At 46.7% G+C, this 22,255-nt stretch overlaps 1 protein-coding gene across 4 annotated transcripts in view; it reads left to right on the top strand.

Annotated features, from left to right (window-relative positions):
• FBXO38 (F-box protein 38) overlaps positions 1 to 22,255 on the top strand; it is a 73,121-nt gene that overhangs the window by 39,409 nt on the left and 11,457 nt on the right. For all 4 annotated transcript variants that reach the window (XM_038772229.1, XM_038772228.1, XM_038772230.1 and 1 more), the window contains 4 exons: positions 1,232 to 1,451; positions 4,091 to 4,210; positions 5,987 to 6,166; positions 7,687 to 8,412. In XM_038772229.1, the coding sequence (XP_038628157.1) occupies positions 1,232 to 1,451; positions 4,091 to 4,210; positions 5,987 to 6,166; positions 7,687 to 8,412 (1,246 nt within the window). The remainder of the gene's footprint in view (positions 1 to 1,231; positions 1,452 to 4,090; positions 4,211 to 5,986; positions 6,167 to 7,686; positions 8,413 to 22,255) is intronic.

Below are 22,255 nucleotides of genomic sequence, written 5' to 3'. Positions count from 1 at the left end.
ACTGTAACAATAAACAGACACATTCCCTGCCCATAATGGGCTTATAGTCTGAGGGGAGGGGACAAACATTAATATAAATTAATTACAGATAATGCTCTGAGGCTGGGAGAGAGGATGAATAAAGGGAGCGAGTCAGGGCGACACAGAAGGGCGTGGAGAATAGGAAAGAAGGGCTTAGGGAAAGCCTTTTGGAGGGGGATAAGGCTTTGAAGCAGGGGAGAGAAATTATCCGTTGGATATGAGGAGGGAGGGCATTCTAGGCCAGAGCAAGATAGATGAGATGAAGGTACAGTGAGAAGATTAGCATTAGAGGAGCGAAGCTTCCAGGCTGAGTTGTAGCAGGAGAGTAGCAAGATGAAGGAGGAGGGGGCAAGGTGATGGACTGCTTTATGGCCAATGGTAAGGAGTTTCCTCATGATGCGAAGGTGGATGGGCAACCACTGGAGTTTCCTGAGGAGTGGGGAAACATGGTCTGAATGTTTTTGTAGAAAAATGATCCGGGCAGCAGAGTGAAGTATGGACTGGAGTGGAGACAGGGAGGTCAGCAAGGAAGCTGATACGGGACTCAAGGCAGGTGTAGGCTGGGCAAAAAAAAAATCAGAGGAATTCCGCATGTAGAAGGGATGGAAGCCCACCAACCCCGAACCTGGCCCGACGTTGGGTCATATTTATTACTCACTCCTCAAGCTATGAAGTTTGAAGGCCAGGGTCAAGCTGCAGACCCAGACAGGGAGTGAAACTAGAACAGACGCCTTGGCCAGAGGCTAGGCTGGGGCCAGGCGAGAGATGGAGAGATACGTGGGCATTGGGTTAAATTTTGCTGCGGTACTTTACCTGTGAGCCTTCCCAGTTAACCAGTAAAACCACATCACACCAGACCTGGCTCTCACTTCTTTTATTCAGCTGACCAACAATCTAACTTCTAGCCAGTCCTTAAAATGACCGCGTATACTTCATTTAATTCATTCATATTCGCTTGTATTTATTGAGCTCTCGCTGTGTGCCGAGCACTGTACTAAGCGTTTGATTAGTCGAGCCGTTTTTCAGTATGGAGTCTTTGCTGTTGTCCACCCAAGCGTGAAATAGCATGGTGTGTGGGAAGGACTTTTTAAAAAATGGGATTTTAACTTTACACTCTATGTATAAAGTTTCTACTTTATGTGGGTGTGGAATTCGAACCCCTCCCCTTCTCCCCTGCCCCTTCAATAATTTGGTGTCTCCGTTTGTACAGGGCTGTGCCCGGGTGGGTCTGAGTGCAGGCACGGGGATTGGTGTTTCATCAGCCCTTGTCAGCAATCAGAACTCCAACAATGACAATGACAACAACCACCACCAGAACAACAACAATCCTAACATCCATCCCAACAACCACCAGCATCCAAATGACCCGAATGAGGAGAATGAGATGCGGCAGGATGGACCGGCTGAGGAGCAGCAGATTGCAGCCGAGGGTAACCCTGTCCTTTTGTGAGCTCCTGATAGAAATGCCTTTTTACCACGCATCCTCTCATTCTCAAATGTCCCGTTTTCCCCAATCGGAACGGCCGCCTACCATCCTCCTTGGTCAGGTGGGAGGGTTGAAGAGGCAGCGGGTGGGTGAGCTCTTTGATTTGCAGGCTCCCACACAACTAGAGAAGCAGTGGGGCTCAGTGCAAAAAGCCCGGCTTGGGAGTCAGAGGTCGTGGGTTCTAATCCCGGCTCCGCCACTTGTCAGCTGTGTGACTTTGGGCAAGCCTCTTAAATTCTCTGTGCCTCAGTTACCTCCTCTGTAAAATGGGGATGAAGACTGTGAGCCCCGTGTGGGACAACCTGATCACCTTGTATCCCCCCAGCGCTTAGAACAGTGCTTTGCACATAGCACTTAACAAATACCATTATTATTATTATTATTATCATCATTATTAATAACTACTCTCGGGATGAGAAGCAGCATGGCCTAGTGGATCGAGCAGGGAAGTTGGAAGGATGTGGGTTCTAGTGGCATGTGGTAGATCTGAGTTCCAAGACATGTATTTATTACTCTATTTTATTTGTACATGTTTATTCTATTTATTTTATTTTGTTAGTATGTTTTGTTTTGTTCTCTGTCTCCCCCTTCTAGACTGTGAGCCCACTGTTGGGTAGGGACCGTCTCTATATGTTGCCAACTTGTACTTCCCAAGCGCTTAGTACAGTGCTCTGCACACAGTAAGCGCTCAATAAATACGATTGAATGAATGTAAGAATCTTCAGGGTTCCCTTGTGGGAGGGGGAAAAATGCAGACTTAATGACTCAAGGGAGGAAGGGAGAAAAGCCTGCGTAGAAACTCCCTCCCCTTCATTCTCCCAGCTGGCCCACAGGATCACCATAACGGGCAGTGGTGTGGCCTAGTGGATAGAGCATGGGTCTGGAAATCAGAAGGATCTAAGTTCTAGTGCCAACTCTGCCACTTGTCTGCTGTGACCTTGGGCAAGTTGCTTCACTTTTTTGTGCCTCGGTTACTTCCTCTGTAAAATGGGGATTAAGATCGGGCCCCAAGTGTCCAACCCTGTCCAACCCAGCGCTTAGTACAGTCCCTTGGCACATAGTAAGCACTGCCCATTAAAAAAATACGTAGTGGCCTGTCAAGACACAAGTTCTTCCAGAGGTTTGTAATGTTGTTATAATTATGATATTTAAGTGTTTATTATGCACCAAGCACTGTTGTCAGCGCTGGGGTAGATACAGGGTAATTAGGGTGTTCCACTTGGAGCTCACTGTCTTAATCCCCATTTTCCAGATGAGGTAACTGAGGCCCAGTGAAGTGATTTGCCCAAGGTCAGAGAAGGGAGCGAAAGGAGTAATAGGGAGAAGGAAATGTGAGCCTTAAAGGCCGTCACATTGTAAGGGAGGTTGGGCAGGGGCTTGCCACATTTACACGAGGGAGCTGAAATTTCCTCCCTCTTGGGATTTCCGAGGGCTTATGTGGAGATGGAGAGTAGGCTTGCTATTTCAGCAAGAGGTAGTCCATCCTGGGGTGAGCGGATGTGGCAGGTGGCTTGGCATACACAGGAAACGTTTATGTTCGTCAAAGGACTAGATGCATGAAGACATACAGGGATTCCTTGCCATTCTCACCCCCCACCCCCTTTTATTTGGGCGAACTCAGTACAGAATGGGATTTGTTTATTGTAGTGGATTTTTCTAACTAGGGCACATAGTGGTGGAAAGGACCTGATGTTCCCAGAATTTTTCCATATCCAGCTGGTCGGGTGTTACCACCAGTCTGGCACCATTTTACGTGGCTAAAGTAGTTAATCCCAGGTAGGAGGCCCTGCTGGCTTAGTACAGTGCTCTGCACACAGTAAGCGCTCAATAAATACGATTGATTGATTGATTGATTGGGATGAAGTCAGGCTCTTATTACAGGGCGGGGCACGACTTCAAGCCAGGGCCGCACAGTGTTTAGCTTTGGACTGGACCAAGAAATAGGTTCTGCACGAAAAACAAATTGGGGCGTCGTTATCCAGTAGTCGTGCAGAAATTCGTGGCAATTTAAGGACATCAGTAGACCGTTCATTGGTTTGTAGCCTCAGAGTAGATGTTCCGTTGATAGAAGTGATCACACAGTGCTCTGCACGCAATAAGCGCTCAATAAATACGATTGAATGAATGAATAAATGTAAGTTCATTTTGAGCTAATCAGGTTGTTTCGGTCAAGGGAAGGGTCTCTTGATCAATAATGCCCAGTTAAATTGATTTAAAGGGAAATGTAGAACTATCATCAGGAAATGGTATCTAGTCTTTAGTTGCTGCTTTCTTTTTCTAGGGGTAAGATGAAAGAGCCCCCCCCCCCCCAAAAAAAAAAAGGTAAAAATAAAATAAAGCGTCTTATAATTCAATATGTAATCTTCATCACTTGCCTGATTCATGTAAAAATGTAACAGTCAGCCTTTGGGCAGGTAAGTGAAATCCTCCTTCAGAGTAAGCATCAAAAAAAAAAGATACCCAGAATTGTTTTTGTAGTATTTTAGTATTGAAGCTGTTACACTCCTTATCATTCTTATAATTCTATTTTGAAATGTACATAGATACCTTTCCCTGAATTTTGCTCTGTCCCAATATTTTCAGCATTGAATGAGATGGAAGAAGTGGCCCAGGAAGATGGCGAGGGCGTGGCAGAGATTGGTAATGAAGTTCCCACCCATAGCCAGGCAGTTATTCCCATGGATGTTGATGAAGAACAAGCAGGTAATCCCAGAATTAATGCCCACATCCCTGAAAAATGGACACTGAAAAATAGATGATAATGAGGTGGATAATCCTCATTATAATGACCTCCAGCTACTAAGCTATCAAGGAAACTACAAACATGTTATCACCCTAATTCTTTACTCCGGGGTGACTAAATCCCTTGCGTGCATCCATGTTGTTGGGTATCTTTCTGCCGGTGATTTTATTGAAGGGAATATGATTTTTGGATCCACATAAAAAGTACCAAGGCAGTTATGTGCTCACAGGGTGACCAGTAAATCACATTTTTTTCATCATCAATGTGAGCCCGTTGTTGGGTAGGGACCGTCTCTATATGTTGCCAACTTGTACTTCCCAAGTGCTTAGTACAGTGCTCTGCACACAGTAAGCTCTCAATAAATATGATTGAATCAATGAATGAATTTCATAACTTCATTGACCATTCTTCATTTGGACTTTGGGAAAACATCCTGTCTTAGTAATTGGAGTTTTAGACTAAGAGATTTGAGTCCTGTTCCCAGTTAGCTCTTGTCACAGAATGGCCTATCGTAAATCCCTTTCCTTTGCCTTGCTTAAATTTCTTGGTTATTTAGAATGTATAATGTATATTTGTACAATAAAATCTGAAAAGGACTTAGAACTCCTTGGAGGGAGAGGACCATGTGGGGTCAAGGCCGGTATCTGAGCTGATTATCTTGAAAAATATTCCAATTCTTAGTGGAGAGCTTGGCATATAGTGAACACTTAACAAGTACCATAATTATTGCTATTAGGTGCTCTACGGTTATTGTTTAAGTTTAACTCCGTTGAAGGGCAGCCTGGTCTAGCGGAAAGAACATGAATCAGAGGACCTTGAGTTCATTCATTCAATCGGATTTATTGAGCGCTTACTGTGTGCAGAGCACTGTACTAAGCCCTTGGGAATTACAAGGGGGAGTCAAGTCCCAGCTCTGCCACATATGTGCTGGGACCTTGGGCAAATCACTTAACCTCTCTGGGCTTCATTTTCCTCATCCATAAAATGGGGATACGGAGACCTTGTCTCCCCCACTTCTTAGACTGAGCCTGATCTGATGACCTCGTATTTTCATCAGTCCTTGGCACAAAGTAAGCACTCAATAAGTACCATTTTTATCATTGTAAAGGAAGTGCCAGATTTACTGAAGGAAAACACCCAAACACTGTGGGTGGCTTCTCTTTTCATTCCTTTTGCACACTTGAGTTTTTAAATTCATGTTATCTCAAAGCCAGTGCTAAGGATTAAAGAACTAAAAGTTGCCCTCTAATTCCAAATTCGTTAAATCACTGAAAAGTTTATCACTTTTTCATCAATCAGTCGAGTTTATTGAGCGCTTGCTATGTGAGAAGCAGCGTGGCTCAGTGGAAAGAGCATAGGCTTTGGAGTCAGAGGTCGTGGGTTCGAATCCCAGCTCCGCCATATGTCTGCTGTGTGACCTTGGGCAAGTCACTTAACTTCTCGGAGCCTCAGTTCCCTCATCTGGAAAATGGGGATGAAGACTGTGAGCCCCCCGTGGGACAACCTGATCACCTTGTATCCCCCCCAGTGCTTAGAACAGTGCTTTGCACATAGTACGCGCTTAACAAATGCCATCATCATTATTATTATTAAGCACTGTACTAAATACGTGGAGTCTAATATAACAAAGTTGGGAGACAAGTTCCTCGCATACAGGAGCTTGCAGTCTAGATGGGGAGTCGGACTTTCTGAGCATCCGGGTACCCGAACTGATGAACATTCGTCTTCCGTGTTAGGACCGAGTGGCCTTCAACCTGTTGTTAAAACTGCCCCGATTACTGTCCATGATTCAGACAGTGAAGATGAGGAAGAGTGCGTGGAGGCCCCTGGAACCTGTATTACCAACAGCAATGCTGCAAGTTACTCTGACGGAGAAGAGAAACTCAGAGGACCAGTAGACACGAGGGAACTGTCAGGTGAAGGACGATTCTGTCGACTTCTGGGGCTTTCTACTAAAATTCACCTATTGTTCCCCAGCCCCTATCTTTGCCTCAACTCTTACAGGAACACCCCATTCTACCTCTCATTCTAGTGCTCCCCTTTCCTCATTCCAGTGCTCCCCTTTCTTTGCTGTGTACTGTTTCTCTTCCCTTTAATTCACAGAGCCCATTCTGAACCCTCTTGCCTTGAGTATTAGTCTTTTGCAGCGTGGCTTAGAGGATTAAAGCACGAACCTGGGAGCCAGAAGGACCTGGATTCTAATCCCGGCTCCGCCACTTGTCTGCTGGGTGACTTTGGACAAATCACCTTACTTCTCTGGGCCTCAGTTACCTCATCTGTAAAATGGGGATTAAGACTGAGCCCCATGGGGGACCAGGAACTGTGTCCAACCTGATTAGCTTGTATCTACCCCAGTGCTTAGTACAGTGCCTGACACATGGTAAGCGGCTTAACAAATACCACAAGTATTATTATTAATAATAATTCTTTGGAACTTGGTTTAACGCAGCATATGTCTCAAGTGTAGCGAGCATTTCTCTAAATGACTGATTCTTGCAAGGGGACCCAGTGGGGAAAAGCATTGGGATTTTATAGCTGCGTGTTTGCCAAACGCTTGATGTTCTGCTATATGCAGAGCACTGCACTAAACACTTGCAAAAATACCATATTAATGGAGTTGGTGCACGTGATTCCTGCTCACAAGGAGCTTGCAGTGTATGGGAGCGACAGACATTAGAATAAATTACAGACAAGGGGAATGGAGTCTCTGGATACGTACATAAGGGCCACATCCCATCCCATTCTTGTTCAGCAAGTCATCCACGGTTGAGCTTGTCTGGACCTTTGTGTTTTGTTTTGTTTTTTTTTTTTTGTCGTGGATCAGGTCTGCGCCCATGCAGCCATCTATTCTAGGAGGTCCCAGGAGCCTATTGCCTCAGCAGTTTTCATTTTCAGGCTGGGTTCTTCAGAATGAGGACTTTCACAACTTGCCTTCCCTAGGTATGGAAGATAAATTACAGTATCAAAGAAGAAATAGTTACCGAGAGCTTGTGGAGTCTGCAACTCCAGAGAGACTAATAAAAGAATAGAGAAGCATCTTTCAATAGCCGAGTCATTTACCTGCTTGAGGCTGGAACGGGTCATTTTTTGAGGTCCTTCTCAGCCTTCTGATTCCTGGTGTTTATCAGCGTCATGCCTGTCATCCCAGGGATGAACCTAAAAGCTTTAGTCTCGGCGTTACCTTCATCTCCCCGCCACCCCACGTGTGGAAATAAACAGTATTATCCCATTTTAAAGAGAGGGAACCCGAAGCGTAGAAAGGCTACGTAACTAGGCCCGGATCTCAGACGTGGTTTAGTTTAAAAGAATCCACTTTCTAGTCCAGCCCTAACCGAGAACCCCGCATCTTTCCCTCTGGTTTACGCTCGCCTTTTGGCCATAGTCGTTACCGCGTTTCTTCCGTGGTCCCTAACTCTTCGCGTTTGTCTGTCAACAGTGAGTGGCAAAGGCAAAACTCCCCTGCGGAAGAGATGCAGTTCCACTCAGGTGGGCCAGTTGAAGCAGTTCCCCACTGAGGAGAGCAGTTGCGAGAAGGGCTGTCAAGTCACCAGCGAGCAGATAAAAGCCGACATGAAAGCTGCCAACGATATGCCTGAAAGGAACAAAACTAAGGAGGTTTACCCCAGCTGCGGCAGCTCGACGAGCTCTGTGGGAAACTCCAACTCGTGCGGTGCCGCTCCTCAAAGCCCCGACTTGGTAAGGACCGCAGAGAGCAGTGCCAACGAGCCCAGGCCCGCAGCGGGGGCGTCCGGCCAGTGCGTCTGCCCCCTCACAGACGGCCCGGCCGCCGGGAACGAGAGAGGCGACCAAGTGAGGCGCGTCGTCCCCCACTGCCCCCGCGGTCCCTCTCGGGAATCCCCGAGGAGAGCCGGCCGGACTTCCGACGAGGAGCGCCCTTCCACCAGCGGAGCCTGGGGGGTGAACGGTCCGGTCGGCGCGGGGTCCGAGCTGTCCCTGAGGACTCTGCCGCACTGTGAGGCCTCGGGCGTCACGGACGAGGAGAGGACGGGCGGGAGTGGCTGTGGGCCTGCGGGAGAGGAGGAGCCGACAGCGAGCTCTCCCACTGACAGCTGGGAAGTGGACTACGGCGACGACTTTCCCCGTAGGCCGCTAACCAGGGCCAGAAGCAAACTTTCCCACGTTCCCCTGGTGTCTGAATCAGGTACGATTTCAAGATTATCTACGTCCTGGAGAAGACTGTGGTTTATCCCGTCTCGTTCCGTGTATATTCTTAACCTTTCCGCAACACGATGTGTTCAGGGTATACCGTCTTATCCCTACGGTATCCTAGAAAATTCCAACACCCAGATCTGGTATGACCCAGGATTGAGTTTTGACAGCTCCTGCGTTGGGGGAAAAATGGGTCATGGTGTTTAATACTCACAGTCTCGGCCCGCACCCGTGTGCACACGTTGTTTCTTCTGACACGACGGTATCCTTCAAAAAGGATTGCAGTGTAGGATGGGCAATTCCCAATGTATTAACAGTGGTTCAGACAACATTCGTAGTAGGGATAATAGTCATATGTGCCAAGAGGGTGATAGAAACAAGGTGAAATCAGTGTATTTATTTCAGATGTGTGGATATTCCCAGAACCTTGCCATCCTCCATGCACCTCCAAGAAGTTCATAACCTTTTTAAGAGTGCTTTCCTCTCCATCTCCAATTTACTTTATGCCCAGGGACAGATGAGAAGAGGCAAACGTCACTGCACCATCGTGGTGACCACGAGGCATCCCACTGCCCAAAAGCCTTCATGTGACCTGCGATGGTTTGGACCTGAAACCATGGGAATCGAACATAATCTCATAGGATAAAAATAATTGTGGTATCTGTGAAGCGCCTACTTTGTGCCAAGCCCTGTACTACGTGTTTGGGTAGATAGAAGATAATCAGGTCCCCCCAGGAGGCTCACCTTCTAAATTGGAGGGATCACAGGCATGAAATCCCCATGTTGCAGATGAGGGAATGGAGGCCCAGAGAAGTTAAGTGACTTGCCCTTGGTCACAGAGCAGGTATCTGGCAGACTAGAATTGGCAGGATTAGAACCCAGGTCTTCTAACTTCCAGGCCTGTGCTCTTTTCACTAGCCCGCACTGCTTCCCTAACAGGATAACTCAGTACATCGGTCTTTTTGTGCTTGGATGCAGGCTGATCCTAAGTCATGCCCTGAGCCTAGAAAGACCAGTTTGGGTTTGTCCCACTTCTTCTCCCTGAGAAAAGCTGTCACGTTGCCGTTGGACTGGCGGGGAGCCTGGGCCAGCCAGAGAAAAATCCATGTTTCCAATAAAGCTCCAGAATCACCCAATCAATTATATTTAATGAACGCGTGCCATGTGCGGAGCACAGAACTTAGCACTTGGGAGGATACGATACAACAGAGAGGGTAGACACGTTCCCTGCCCACCAGGAGCTTAGCATCTGGAGGGGGAGAGAGACATTAAAATAAATTAAGGATATATGTTGTGGGGCTGAGTGGGGTGACTAAAGGGAAGTTTAAGGGCGAAGGAGTCGGGGAACTGAGAGCATAGGTGGGAAATACCTGAAAACCAAGCCTAGCCTCCAGGAGCTTAGCATCTAGAGGGGGAGAGAGACATTAAAATAAATTAAGGATATATGTTGTGGGGCTGAGTGGGGTGACTAAAGGGAAGTTTAAGGGCGAGGGAGTCGGGGAACTGAGAGCATAGGTGGGAAATACTCTAAAACCAAGCCTAGCCTCCTAGAGAGAAACCTGATCTGCCAGTAAAACCGTACAACTGGCTCTTCACCCCCAGATCCTTACGGTCCACTTGGGTACCTTCCTTAGGGAGCACAGCAGCATGGAATTTGGACATTGGTTCTGCTGGCCATCACAGTCAGGTCCGCCCGCTTCTGGCCTACGTACTTTCTAGGGAGGTGCTTGGGATCTTGGACAGCCACCTGGGCTCGTAGGGGTTGGATTTTCCAGGTTATAGACCATCCTCACAAGCATTTTACTGTGGATGCCAACAGTCTTTAGAACCACTTTATGACTCGTCATAAAATAAAATGCCCTCAAGTGCTTTCCAGACATGACTCTGTTGGATCGCCCTGAGGGTCAGGGGTGTGTTCACGAGTTTACAAAGAGGTATTTCTGTGTCTCGCAACCAATCAAGTTTCTCTCTTCTTGTGCCCTTCCCTGCACCAATTCCTGAATTTCGGACTTGACGATCTGGGGGAAGAACAGAGGGCCCGCTCCCCTCAAAAACAATCTTATAGTGTAAACTCCCATGTGAGTTAGGACGGATCATCCCCGTTGTTCAGCCTGTCAAGCTTAAAGCCATTGCCCAGTTCTGTTCTGTGTTGAGCCGTGCCTGTGGTAAGATTGATTATTATTGTTATTATGATGGTATTTGTTAAGCGCTCGCTATGTGCCAAGCACTGTTCTGTAGACCATGCCGATACCACATATTTCCCTGAGGTAACAAAATAAATGAAGTTTCTGCCGTAGATCGTCTTCCATTCAGTAAACACTGTCTTAGAGGAAGAGGACAGTGTCGGAACCAACTTCTCAGGCAGGCCATTTCCCTCAGGTAACAAAATAAATGAAGTTTCTGCCATAGATCGTCTTCCATTCAGTAAACACTGTCTTAGAGGAAGAGGACAGTATCAGAGCCAACTTCTCAGAATGCAGTGTAAGGCAGGCCGGGTCGTATTTGGTCCGATAACCAGTGCTTTGTCTCGGAAAGTGGCCCAAGGCGAGTTTTGCATCTGCTGTATTCAGTTGTATTTATTGAGTGCTTTCTATGTGCAAAGCACTGTACTAAGCACTTGGGAGAATATAGCATAACAAAAGTCAGGCACATTCCCTTCCCACAGTGAGCTCACAGTCTACAGCTTGGTGCTGTATTCCCCCAAGGCTCAGTACTGTGCTCTGTCATAATAATAATAATAATGATGGCATTTGTTAAGCGCTTACCATGTGCCAAGAACTGTTCTGAGCGCTGGGGGAAATACAAGGTAATCAGGTTGTCCCACGTGAGGCTCATATTCTTAATCCCCATTTTACGGATGAGGTAACAGAGGCCCAGAGAAGTGAAGTGACTTGCCCAAAGTCACACAGCTGACAAGTGGCGGAGCCGGGATTAGAACCCACGACCTCTGACTCCCAAGCCCGGGCTCTTTCCACTGAGCCACGCTGCTTCCCCCTCAGTAAATATCATTAGTTGATTAGCATCCATCCTTCTGCCTAAGGATCTACTGCTAAAACCCCTAATTTTTTCCCCCTCTGATACCCACCGTGGATCTCTCGCGCCGTGAATTTATCGATGCCCCTTTTGAATCTCTTGATATTTATCTGCCAAACGACTTCCTGGGCAGGTAAACCCCCAACAGTACAGTTTACTCCACACCAATCTACTCTGTTGAGCCTTGGTTGGGTGTTAAAGTAGGAGAAAGGCTTCACCCTGCAGAGGTCTGAGAAGGGAGGCCATACTAAATGATATCAAAAGCTGAAAGAGAATATTAAAGAGACAACTACATAGTGAGAAGCCACTTGGCCTTCCGGGGGTCAGAAGGACCTGTGTTCCAATCCCGGCTCCGCCACTTGTCTTCTGTGTTACCTTGGGCAAGTCATTTCACTTTTCTGCGCCTCAGTTACCTCATCTGTGAAATGGGGATTAAGACTGGGACGTGGGCTGCATCCAATCTGATTAGCTTGTATCTTCCCAAAATATAGTACAGTGGCAGGCACATTGTAAATGCTTAACACGTACCATTAAAAAAAGATATAGTCCTTACAGATGCAATCAGTGAAACATATTTATAAAATGATTCTAGGTCAATAAATATTTGTACCTGGCCTTCCTTTGTAATTGATGGGAATATTTGGGAGGTTAGGTGAGTTGGTTTTTTGACATTAAATTTAATGCACTGGCATTACATCTGTGATCTGGAAGTAAGAGGAAATCCAAGATTCCAGAAGAAGTTCAGAGTAACAGCATGACCTTATCGATAGAGCACGGGCCTGGGAGTTGGAGCATTGGGTTCCGTCCCTGACTGTGCTGCTTGTCTGCTGTGTGACCCTGGGCAAGTCACTTCTCTGTGCCTCAGTTACCTCATCTGTAAAATGGAGATTAAGACTGTGAGCCCCATGTGGGTTGGAGACTGTGTCCAACCTGACAACTGCATCAACCCCAGCACTTAGTACAGTGCCTGGCACGTCGTAAGTCCTGAACAGATACTATTAAAAAAAAATTGGGGCCAGCGAGGTAGATCTGGGCACTCTTTTCAGGGAGGCATGGGAATGAATGTGAAGTGAGAAGAGAAGGAGCCCCAGTGAGCCTGTTGGTTCATCTACAGGTGGGGAGTGAGAGGCAGAGGACAAGCCCATGAAAACTGAAAGAGCGGCCAAGGAGTTAGGTTTAACTGCGTCAGTAAAGCCAAGGATCGGTCTATGTCCGGGAGAGGGGAGAGAGGCTGCCAAGAGGTTGAGGAAAACTAGAGTCTTTTAGATGCGGCAAGGAGGAGGAGGTCATTTTTGTCCTTGGAAAGTGTTATCTTCATGGAGTGATGGGGGTGGAAATAGCCATTTTTCAGAAAGGAAGTTGGAAGAGAGGAAGTAAAGGCTGCAGGTGTTTCTAACCTGTGTTGGGAGTTTGGAGAGAAATGGGAGTAGGAAAGGTGGACGGCAGCAGGGTCTGAGAGATGTTTTTTCTATAGGAGAGACGGGATGTTTGGCAGAGGGGAAGGAGCCCTCAGAACATGAATAATTGGGGTAGCCAAGGTCAGGGAGAGAAGAAGAATTAGAGCAAGAGTTTTTAGAAGAGGAGATAGGGTGAGAGACAAGGTAGAAGGGGTGAATTTTGAAAACAGACAGGACACCGTATATGAGACAGTCGGGAAGAATGAAAGGAGGGGATATAAGGGAGAGAGGGAGTTGGGGAGGTGAGAAGGAGAGAATTTCAGAAGCTCACACCCGGTAGTTTCAAGTCATTTCCTGAAGTCAGGAAGAGTGAAGCCACCTGCCTGCCTGGAAATAAGTGTGGGAGAGCCTTGCTTGCTACTTGACAATTTCTATTTAAGCTTTGACACTTAGACTGAAACTCTAGTAACCTTTCTCCTTTAAGAATTTCTTGACAGTTCTTACACCCGTAGAGAAAGTAATGCCATCTCTCAAGTTCTGGGTTTGGAAAGGAATCCAGTCAGTTTGGGGCCAGTTTTCTTGAAAATATTCCGCTTCAAGGGAAAGTTTCAAAACGTTTTAAAATGCCAGAGTAACTTCGGCCAGAAGAGGCTGGGTCTGAACATGTTATAGTCGATAAAGTTTTGAAGGATATTTTACTTCCAAATCTCTGGCCTTGTATTTTTCCTATGTTTGTGCAATTCACACTATCAGTAACTAGTATCTCCGGTTGATTATTTAAAACTTAGTATATTGATCTATTAATGGGATAGATTCCTTAATAAAAGCAACATATGTTATACACCACGTTACCTCCCCAGAAGATGCTGCTCCTTTAAATGCATATGCATTCATATGTATGTCTCTATATGTGTGCATATACACTTATAGACACATATATATGTGTGTGTGTATATGTATGAATATATACACACACACATATATATATCTAGTTGTTCTTTGTACTTCAAGAAATATAGCTACTCTGGTTATTTTCATGGCAGAGTGTGTGTTTTTTGTAAGAGTGTTCTGTCAAGCAATCATTGGTTTGGACAGAGAAGCAGTATGGCCTAGTGGTAAGTGCATATGGATGGGAGTTAGAGGACCTGAGTTCTAATTCCTGGCTCCTCCCCTAGCCAGCTGCGTGACCTTAGGGAAGTCACTGTAAAATGGGGATTCTCTTGCTGTTCTCCCTTGTCCTTAGACTGTGAGCCCTGTGTGAGACAGGGACTGGATCTGATTTTGTTTCTACCTCAGAGCTGAGAAAAGTGGTTGGCACAAGTGCCTAACAAATGCCACAGTTATTATTGCAAATTTACTAAGCACTTGGGAGAGTACACTAGAGAAGGTACATGCCATCCCTTCCCTCCAGGAACTCTGTCCCATGTTGTATTATTTGCTATTCTTAGTGCCTGGAATTGTTTTTGTCTTTGCCTCCTTGTCTCACGTCCCGTAAGAAACTTTTGCTTTAAAAAACAAAAAACACCCGTTTCTTAATATCAGAACGCCCTGCTGATCAATCCTCAGTTTTCAGCTGGGCTGCAGCATTGTCTGGGGCCTTAACTTTGTCACTGGTATTTATTGAGTGTTTACTGTGTGCAGAGCTATGTACTAAGTGCTTGGGAGAGTACATTATAACCGAATTGGTAGACATGCGCTGCTCACAGGAGCTTACAGTCTTCCACTCACTCTTGCAGCTTACCTCGTATTGTCTACAACCAGGTCTCCATTTTAGAGGCCTAGAACATCACTGTCCCCCCCAGCCCCAAATCAGTGGCAAATAGGCCTTTCCCAATGCTGGGCACCCCATGTGATAATCCCGGGCTTCTGTTTCAAATCCGGGATAGCCCAGGCCCCGGATAGCTTCTGCCAGGCCCTGAAGCCCTCACTTGGTCATGTAATTCTTTCCCTCTTGTTAGCGGTGGGAAGTTGGAAGGACGGGGTGAGGAGAAGAAGGTGGGTGTGTTGCAGGAGACAGGATAGTTATCTCAATCCCGGCCTGTGGGCCTGGTTCTCAAACGGACTTCGGATGATGGAGCTCCACGCTGAGATGCGTGAGGTTTCCGAAGAGGATTATAGGAATAAGTTCAAGCAACATTTTCCAGTCCGCTGGTGCTGATTCTGAACACCGTTAAAAGGTCCAAGCTCTCCCAGGTTGTCAGGGCTAGCAAATAGGTTGGTGTTTACCGGTTTCAAGCGATGGAGGAGGCTGACTCGCCATTGGACAAAGATCACCATGATTCTGGAAGCTCGATCAAGAATCGGAGGACTATGAAACGTCCAGAGAAGTCTCCTGAGGGGAGGGGAGATCCTCATTTGGATACAGTGTGTGGTTAGAATGGACACCCTGCTCTGAGAAGCAACCCGTGAGTCCGCACTCTCAGTTGGGCCCCATGACCCACTCTGACCCCGGGTGATATCCCGGGCCCTCGTAGGTCGGGCGAACAGGTCAGGATGTCTGGCGTTTCTGCCGCGGAGCACGATGACAAGCCTCCTGACCCATCCTGACTTATCGTCCCTTCGGAGCCACCCTACGGCTCAAAGACGACGCTGCCAAGGTGAGACCGTGTCCGTGGGTGTGAGCAGCCCACTGCGAATCTGTTGCCCACGGGGTCCATGAAAATCCAGTTGGGCACCTTTTCCTGCCCCTGGCCGCTCAGGATGAGCAGTGCCCAGGCGCTGAGGTCAAGAAGGGAAAGGTCAGCCCCGCTGCTGGTAGGACACGGGCTAGAGTTGCTTTTCCATAGTGGAGATGGTTCAGTGGACCGAAATGATGGTTTCTTTAACACTGCGGAGGCCAACCGGCATCTTCCCTTTCATTTTCCGCCGAGTGGAACTGGTGACTGTCCTCCGTCTCTCAGCAGTAGCCGCAGGAGCTTCGGAGATGAAGCCCGATCCAGAGAGCAGAGCCGCAGATCTAGGAACGGGGGCCTGAGCGACAGGGTCCTTCACGTGTCCGTAACATCTTCCCTCTGTCCTCCTTGCCTTCGGCTAAACACTTCATCATCTTGTGGCGACCCTCGCACCCACAAATATTCTTTTACTCGATGGCAGTTTTTGAGCTAATGGGGAGGACCTCCGTTTGCTGTGGCACGGGTCCGACTTCACAAATCTTCTTTATCTCTAGACCGCACCCCCAGCCTGAACATGACAGTCATCATCATCAATCGTATTTATTGAGCGCTTACTGTGTGCAGAGCACTGTACTAAGCGCTTGGGAAGTACAAGTTGGCAACGTATAGAGACAGTCCCTACCCAGCAGTGGGCTCACAGTCTAGAAGTCAACAAGCAATTTTAAACTACTTTCTTGGTATTGTTACTACTTAACTCTATATGTTTATACATACATGTTTATAACAAATTATAACACAAATGTGGCCCTTCACTTACTACCAGTGAATCAAATCGAGCTGAGCTAATGCAGCTGAAAAAAACTAACTGCAAAAAATAGTCACTTTCATAAAATGATGCCCGCTGTGTGACCTTGATCAGACCACTTAACTCCTCTGTGCTTCATTCCCCTCATCTGTAAAATGGGTGTTTTCCTGTATCTGTAAAATATCTGCTTTCCCTTCTTCTCAAACTGTGTGCCCCATTTGGGACAGTTACTTTGTCTGACCTGATGATCTTGTATCTACCCCAGTGCTTAGTACAGGGTTTGGCACATCATAAGCCTTTAACCAATACTATTATTATGATGATGGTGATCATGGCGATCGTGATGGTGCTGCTGGGAATCACAGCATGCCCGTGTCCACTTCCATGTCCAGGCAAGCGAATGGTTAAATCATCTAGGACAGAGAGTCATCTAGTCTTTAAAATCTCCCTGGATGGACATTCCAGAACCTCCCTTTGCTGTTGCGTTTATGTGAAGCACTGGGTGAAGTTTACAGTTCTTTCTATTAATAGCAAAGTCTATCTGAAACCTCTTCTGGAGAAGTCCCCCTAGCCACCCCCCAAAATGCTTTGATGGATGCCCACCCATTTGTTCCGACTCCCATTGTCTTTGATAGTGGACTGTCTTACGGAAAACTGTCTGTCGCTGAACTTCACGGGGACTTCAAGATGTTTAACTCTCAAGTGTGGCCAAGCACTCCAAAACTCCTTGTTCCAGACTTTAAACAGCTTCCAGACGCCCTCTTCCTTGGCATGAGTTTCAGTTTACACTGGACAAGTTAGTCGTATTTAGAGTGCTTTCTGTATGCAAAGCACCGTACTAAGCACTTAGGAGAGTACAGTATAGCAGAGTTGGTAGACACATTCCCTGCCCACAGTGAGCCTTACAAACTAGAAGGGAATAAAGACATTAAATCAATTAACTATGGCTATGTGCAGAAGTGCTTTGGGGCTGAGGGAGGGATGAATAAAGGGTGCAAAACGAAGTGCAAGGGTGACGGAAGGGAGTGGAGAAGAGGAAAGGAGGGCTTAGTTGGGGAAGGCCTCTTGGAAGAGGTGTCCTTTTAACAAGGCTTTGAAAGTGGGGAGAGTGATTGTCTATCAGCTTTGAGTAGGGAGGGCATTCCAGGTCAGAGGCAGGATGTGGGTGAGAGGTTGGCAGCAAGGTAGGTGAGATTGAGGTACAATGAGTAGTTTGGCAGTAGAGGAATGGAGTTGGTCAGAGAGGAGTAAGGTGAGTTAGGAGGGGGCAAGGTGATTGAATGCTTTAAAGCTGATGGTAAGGAGCTTCTGTTTGTGGAGTTGGATGGGCAACCACTGGAGTTTCTTGAGGAGCCGGGGAAATGTGGACTGAATGTTGTTGTGGAAAAATGATCTCAGCAGCAAAGTGTGAAATATTGACTGGATTGGGGAGAAACAGGAGGCAGGGAGGCCAGCAAGGAGTTTGGTGCGGTAATCAAGGCAGGATAGGATTAACGTGGAAGCAGGTTTAATGGAGCGGAAAGAGTGGATTTTAACGAGGTTGTGGAGGTTGAACCAGCAGGATTTGGTGACATTGAGTACGCCAATTGAATGGGAGAAATGAGTTGAGAATAATGCCAAGGTTAAGGGCTTATGAGACAGGGAGGATAGTGATGTTAAAGTGTTGGGAATGTCATGGGGAGGAAAGGGTTTGGGTGGGAAGATGTTCCGTGTGGGAAATGTTACATTCGAGGTGTCGCCCGGACAGTCAAGTAGAGATGTCCTGAAGGCAGGAGGAGATGTGAGACTGCAGAGAGGGAATAAAATAATAATAATAATAACAATAATGATGGCATTTATTAAATGCTTACTATGTGCAAAACACTTCTAAGCGCTGGGGAGGTTGCAAGGTGATCAGGTTGTCCCACGGGGGGCTCACAGTCTTCATCCCCATTTTACGGATGAGGTAACTGAGGTACAGAGAAGTGAAGTGATTTGCCCAAAGTCACACAGCTGACAATTGGTGGAGCTGGGATTTGAACCCATGACCTCTGACTCCAAAGCCCGTGCTGAGCCACAATGCTTCGTAGGATCCAGGCTGGAGATGCAGATTTGGGAATCATCTAAATAGAGATGGTAGTTGAAGCCACGGGTGCGATTGTGTACAGATGAAGAATAGAAGGGGACCCACAACTGAGCCTTGAGGGACTCCCACAGTTAGGGGTGGAGACAGAGGAGGAGGAGGCTGCCAAAGAGACTGAGAAAGAGCTGCCAGAGAGATAGGAAAAGAACCAGGAGAGAACATTCATTCATTCATTCAATCGTATTTATTGAGCACTTACTGTGTGCAGAGCACTGTATTAAGCGCTTGAGAACAGTGTCGGTAATGCCAAGCCAGTAGAGTCAATTTCATTAAGGTGTTTTCCTGGGTAGACAAGCTAGTTTAAACAAGAAACAACAAATGCGTAAATCTGTCATCTGCTCAACTCTTTTACAGGTATTAAAGAAAAAGGATAAATCAAGGACTGAATTTTCTCCATGGACTTGCTTTTAATTTTACTGACTGTTAATGGGTTGGGGTTTTTTGCATTTTTTAGTGCACAGCCACCGCGTTTTGGCATCTTGAGAATTGCTTTATAAAATAGTGATGGTTATGAATGTTCATTAGGTTCAGTGCTTGTTTAATGTAGTGAAAATAATCATAATTAAAACAGCAAGTTGGCAAAGACAATAGCCAAAGGCTAGACATTTCTAACCAATGCTGAACGACAAACTACTGACGGCACTTGGGTACATATCGGTAATTTCTTTGTTGGTATTGATGTCTGTCTCCCCTCTGGACTATGAGCTTCGTTGTGGACTGGAGATGGGTGTGTCAACTCTGTATTATACTCTTCCAAGCACTTAGTATAGTCCTCTATGCCCAGGAAGTGCTCACTAAGTTCAAATGAATGATGCAAATAGCTTGGCTGCAATATCACCAGGAGTAAATGTAGAGCTTTATGGTAATGATATCTTACTAACGCAGCATTCGGAGCTCAAAGCTCACTGATACCACCTTGAAAATATTTTTGGCAATTCCTTTAGGGTGTTTATAAAAATAGCTTGGTCACTAGGCTGTGAGCTCACTGGGGGCAGGGATCATGTCTAGTGTATAGTACATGGCACACAGTAAGTGCTTAATAAACACCACTGCTTGATCACCAAAAAATCTCTGCAAAACTTATTTCCAATTGATGTTCAGCAGTAGGTTTTCTCACTTTGAAGGATACCCAGCTAATTTCCCAGATATCCACCTGCCCATTTAACTGATGCTAATCTTCATTATGGTGTCCTTCTGACCGTGCGGTGAACTCCCGATGGAAGATGCTTGTCTATCCTCAAGAAGCGTAAATGAAGATTAAAAACACTTTACTGGTCATAAGTGCTGATTGATATGTTTGGTGAAATTGAACAAAGCCTTACTTTTTGTAAATTTTAGATCCCTGCAAGAACACACTGTTAGGGTGTGAAGAGTGTAAAGCTTAAATATACCAACTATATATAAAAAAAGAGCAGGTCAAGTAATGGATTTAGTCTCAAAATTTTTCCTTTATATATAAAATCCCAAAATGCCATATTCTTCTGTATCCAAAGTCTTGTGGGTGGTTGTGTTTTCACTCTCCAGAGGTTGAATTTAGGGTTCCCTGCTTGAATACTGTAAGGAGAGTACAAGACTTTAGACTACAAACTTTGCTGGTATATGGCGGAGGCCTGACTTTCATCTGCGACATTAACTCTACTTGTAACTTTAAATTCTGAAAAAAATGTTGATTCTATTTTGGCAGTCTTCAACTAATCTCCTCAACACGCTATCCAACCTAGGCTTCACAGACTCCGTCCTCTCCTGGTTCTCCTCTTATCTCTCCGGCCGTTCATTCTCAGTCTCCTTTGCGGGCTCCTCTTCTCCCTCCCATCCCCTTACTTACTGTAGGGGTTCCTCAAGGTTCAGTGCTTGGTCCCCTTCTGTTCTCTATCTACACTCACTCCCTTGGTGAACTCATTCGCTCCCACGGCTTCAACTAACATCTCTACAGTGATGACACCCAAATCTACATCTCTGCCCCTGCTCTCTCTCCCTCCCTTCAGGCACGTGTCTCCTCCTGCCTTCAGGACATCTCCATCTAGATGTCTGCCCGCCGTCTAAAACTCAGCATGTCCAAGACTGAACTCCTTATCTTCCCTCCCAAACCCTGCCCTCTCCCTGACTTTCCCATCACTGTAGACGGCACTACCATCCTTCCCGTCTCACAAGCCCGCAACCTTGATGTCATCCTCGACTCTGCTCTCTCGTTCACCCCTCACATTCAATCTTTCACCAAAACATGCTGGTCTCACCTCCGCAACATCGCCAAGATCCGTCCTGTCCTCTACATCCAAACTGCTATCCTGCTGGTTCAATCTCTCATCCTATCCCAACTGGATTACTGCACCAGCCTCCTGTCTGATCTCCCATCCTCCTGTCTCTCCCCATTTCAGTCTATACTTCACTCTGCTGCCCGGATCATCTTTGTGCAGAAACGCTCTGGGCGTGTTACTCCCCTCCTCAAAAATCTCCAGTGGCTACCAGTCAACCTACGCATCAGGCAAAAACTCACTCTCGGCTTCAAGGCTGTCCATCCCCTCGCCCCCTCCTACCTCACCTCCCTTCTTTCCTTCTCCAGCTGAGCCCGCACCCTCCGCTCCTCTGCCGCTAACCTCCTCACTGTGCCTCGTTCTCTGTCCTGCCGTCGACCCCCAGCCCCCGTCCTCCCCCTGGCCTGGAATGCCCTCCCTCCACACATCTCTTCCTCCCTTCAAGGCCCTACTGAGAGCTCACCTCCTCCAGGAGGCCTTCCCAGACTGAACCCCCTTTTTCCTCTCCTCCTCCCCATTCCCCCGGACCTATTTCCTTCCCCTCCCCACAGCACCTGTATATATGTTTGCACAGATTTATTACTCTATTTATTTTACTTGTACATATTTACTATTCTATTAATTTTGTTAATGATGTTCATCTAGTTTACTTCTATTTATTCTGATGACTTGACACCTGTCCACATGTTTTGTTTTGTTGTCTTGTCTCCCCGCTTCTAGACTGTGAGCCCGTTGTTGGGTAGGGACCGTCTCTATATGTTGCCAACTTGTACTTCCCAAGCGCTTAGTACAGTGCTCTGCACACAGCACTCAATAAATACGATTGAATGAATGAATGAACTAATCAAAGGTCCTTATGACTATCCCACTGCCAGTATAATTCATGCTAAATTTTGGCCCTTTCCTTTCCATCCATACTGCTACCACATTAATCTAATCACTTATCCTATCCCGCCTTGATTACTCTGTCAGCCTCCCAGCCCTCGTCTCTTCCCACTACAGTCCTACTTCACTCTGCTACAAAGATCATTTTTCAATAAAAATGTTCAGTCCATGTTTCCCTACTGCTCTGGAACCTCCATTGTTTGCCCCTGCACCTCTGCATCCAGCAGAAACACCTTACCATTGATTTTAAAGCACTCAGTCGCCTTGCCCCCTCCTTTCTCACCTCACTACTCTCCTATTACAACCAAGCCCATACATCATCAATCGTATTTACTGAGCGCTTACTATGTGCAGAGCACTGTACTAAGCGCTCTGCTCATCTAACATCATCCTTCTCACTGCACCTTGATTTTGTCTGTCTCGCCACCAATCTCTCCCCCACATCCTCCCTCTGGCCTGGAATGCCCTCCCTCTTCATATCTTACGGACGATTACTCTTCCCACCCTCGAAGCCATATTGAAGCTTTGAGAAGCAGAGAAGCAGCGTGGCTCAGTGGAAAGAGCCTGGGCTTTGGAGTCAGAGGTCATGGGTTCAAATCCCGGCCCCGCCAATTGTCAGCTGTGTGACTTTGGGCAAGTCACTTCACTTCTCTGGGCCTCAGTTCCCTCATCTGGAAAATGGGGATGAAGACTGTGAGCCCCCCATGGGACAACCTGATCACCCTGTAA

The sequence above is a fragment of the Tachyglossus aculeatus genome, chromosome X1, assembly GCF_015852505.1.
Source record: "Tachyglossus aculeatus isolate mTacAcu1 chromosome X1, mTacAcu1.pri, whole genome shotgun sequence".
Lineage (NCBI taxonomy): Eukaryota > Metazoa > Chordata > Mammalia > Monotremata > Tachyglossidae > Tachyglossus > Tachyglossus aculeatus.
The sequence above is the reverse complement of the archived record's forward strand: the minus strand, read 5'-3'. Positions and strand labels throughout refer to the sequence as shown.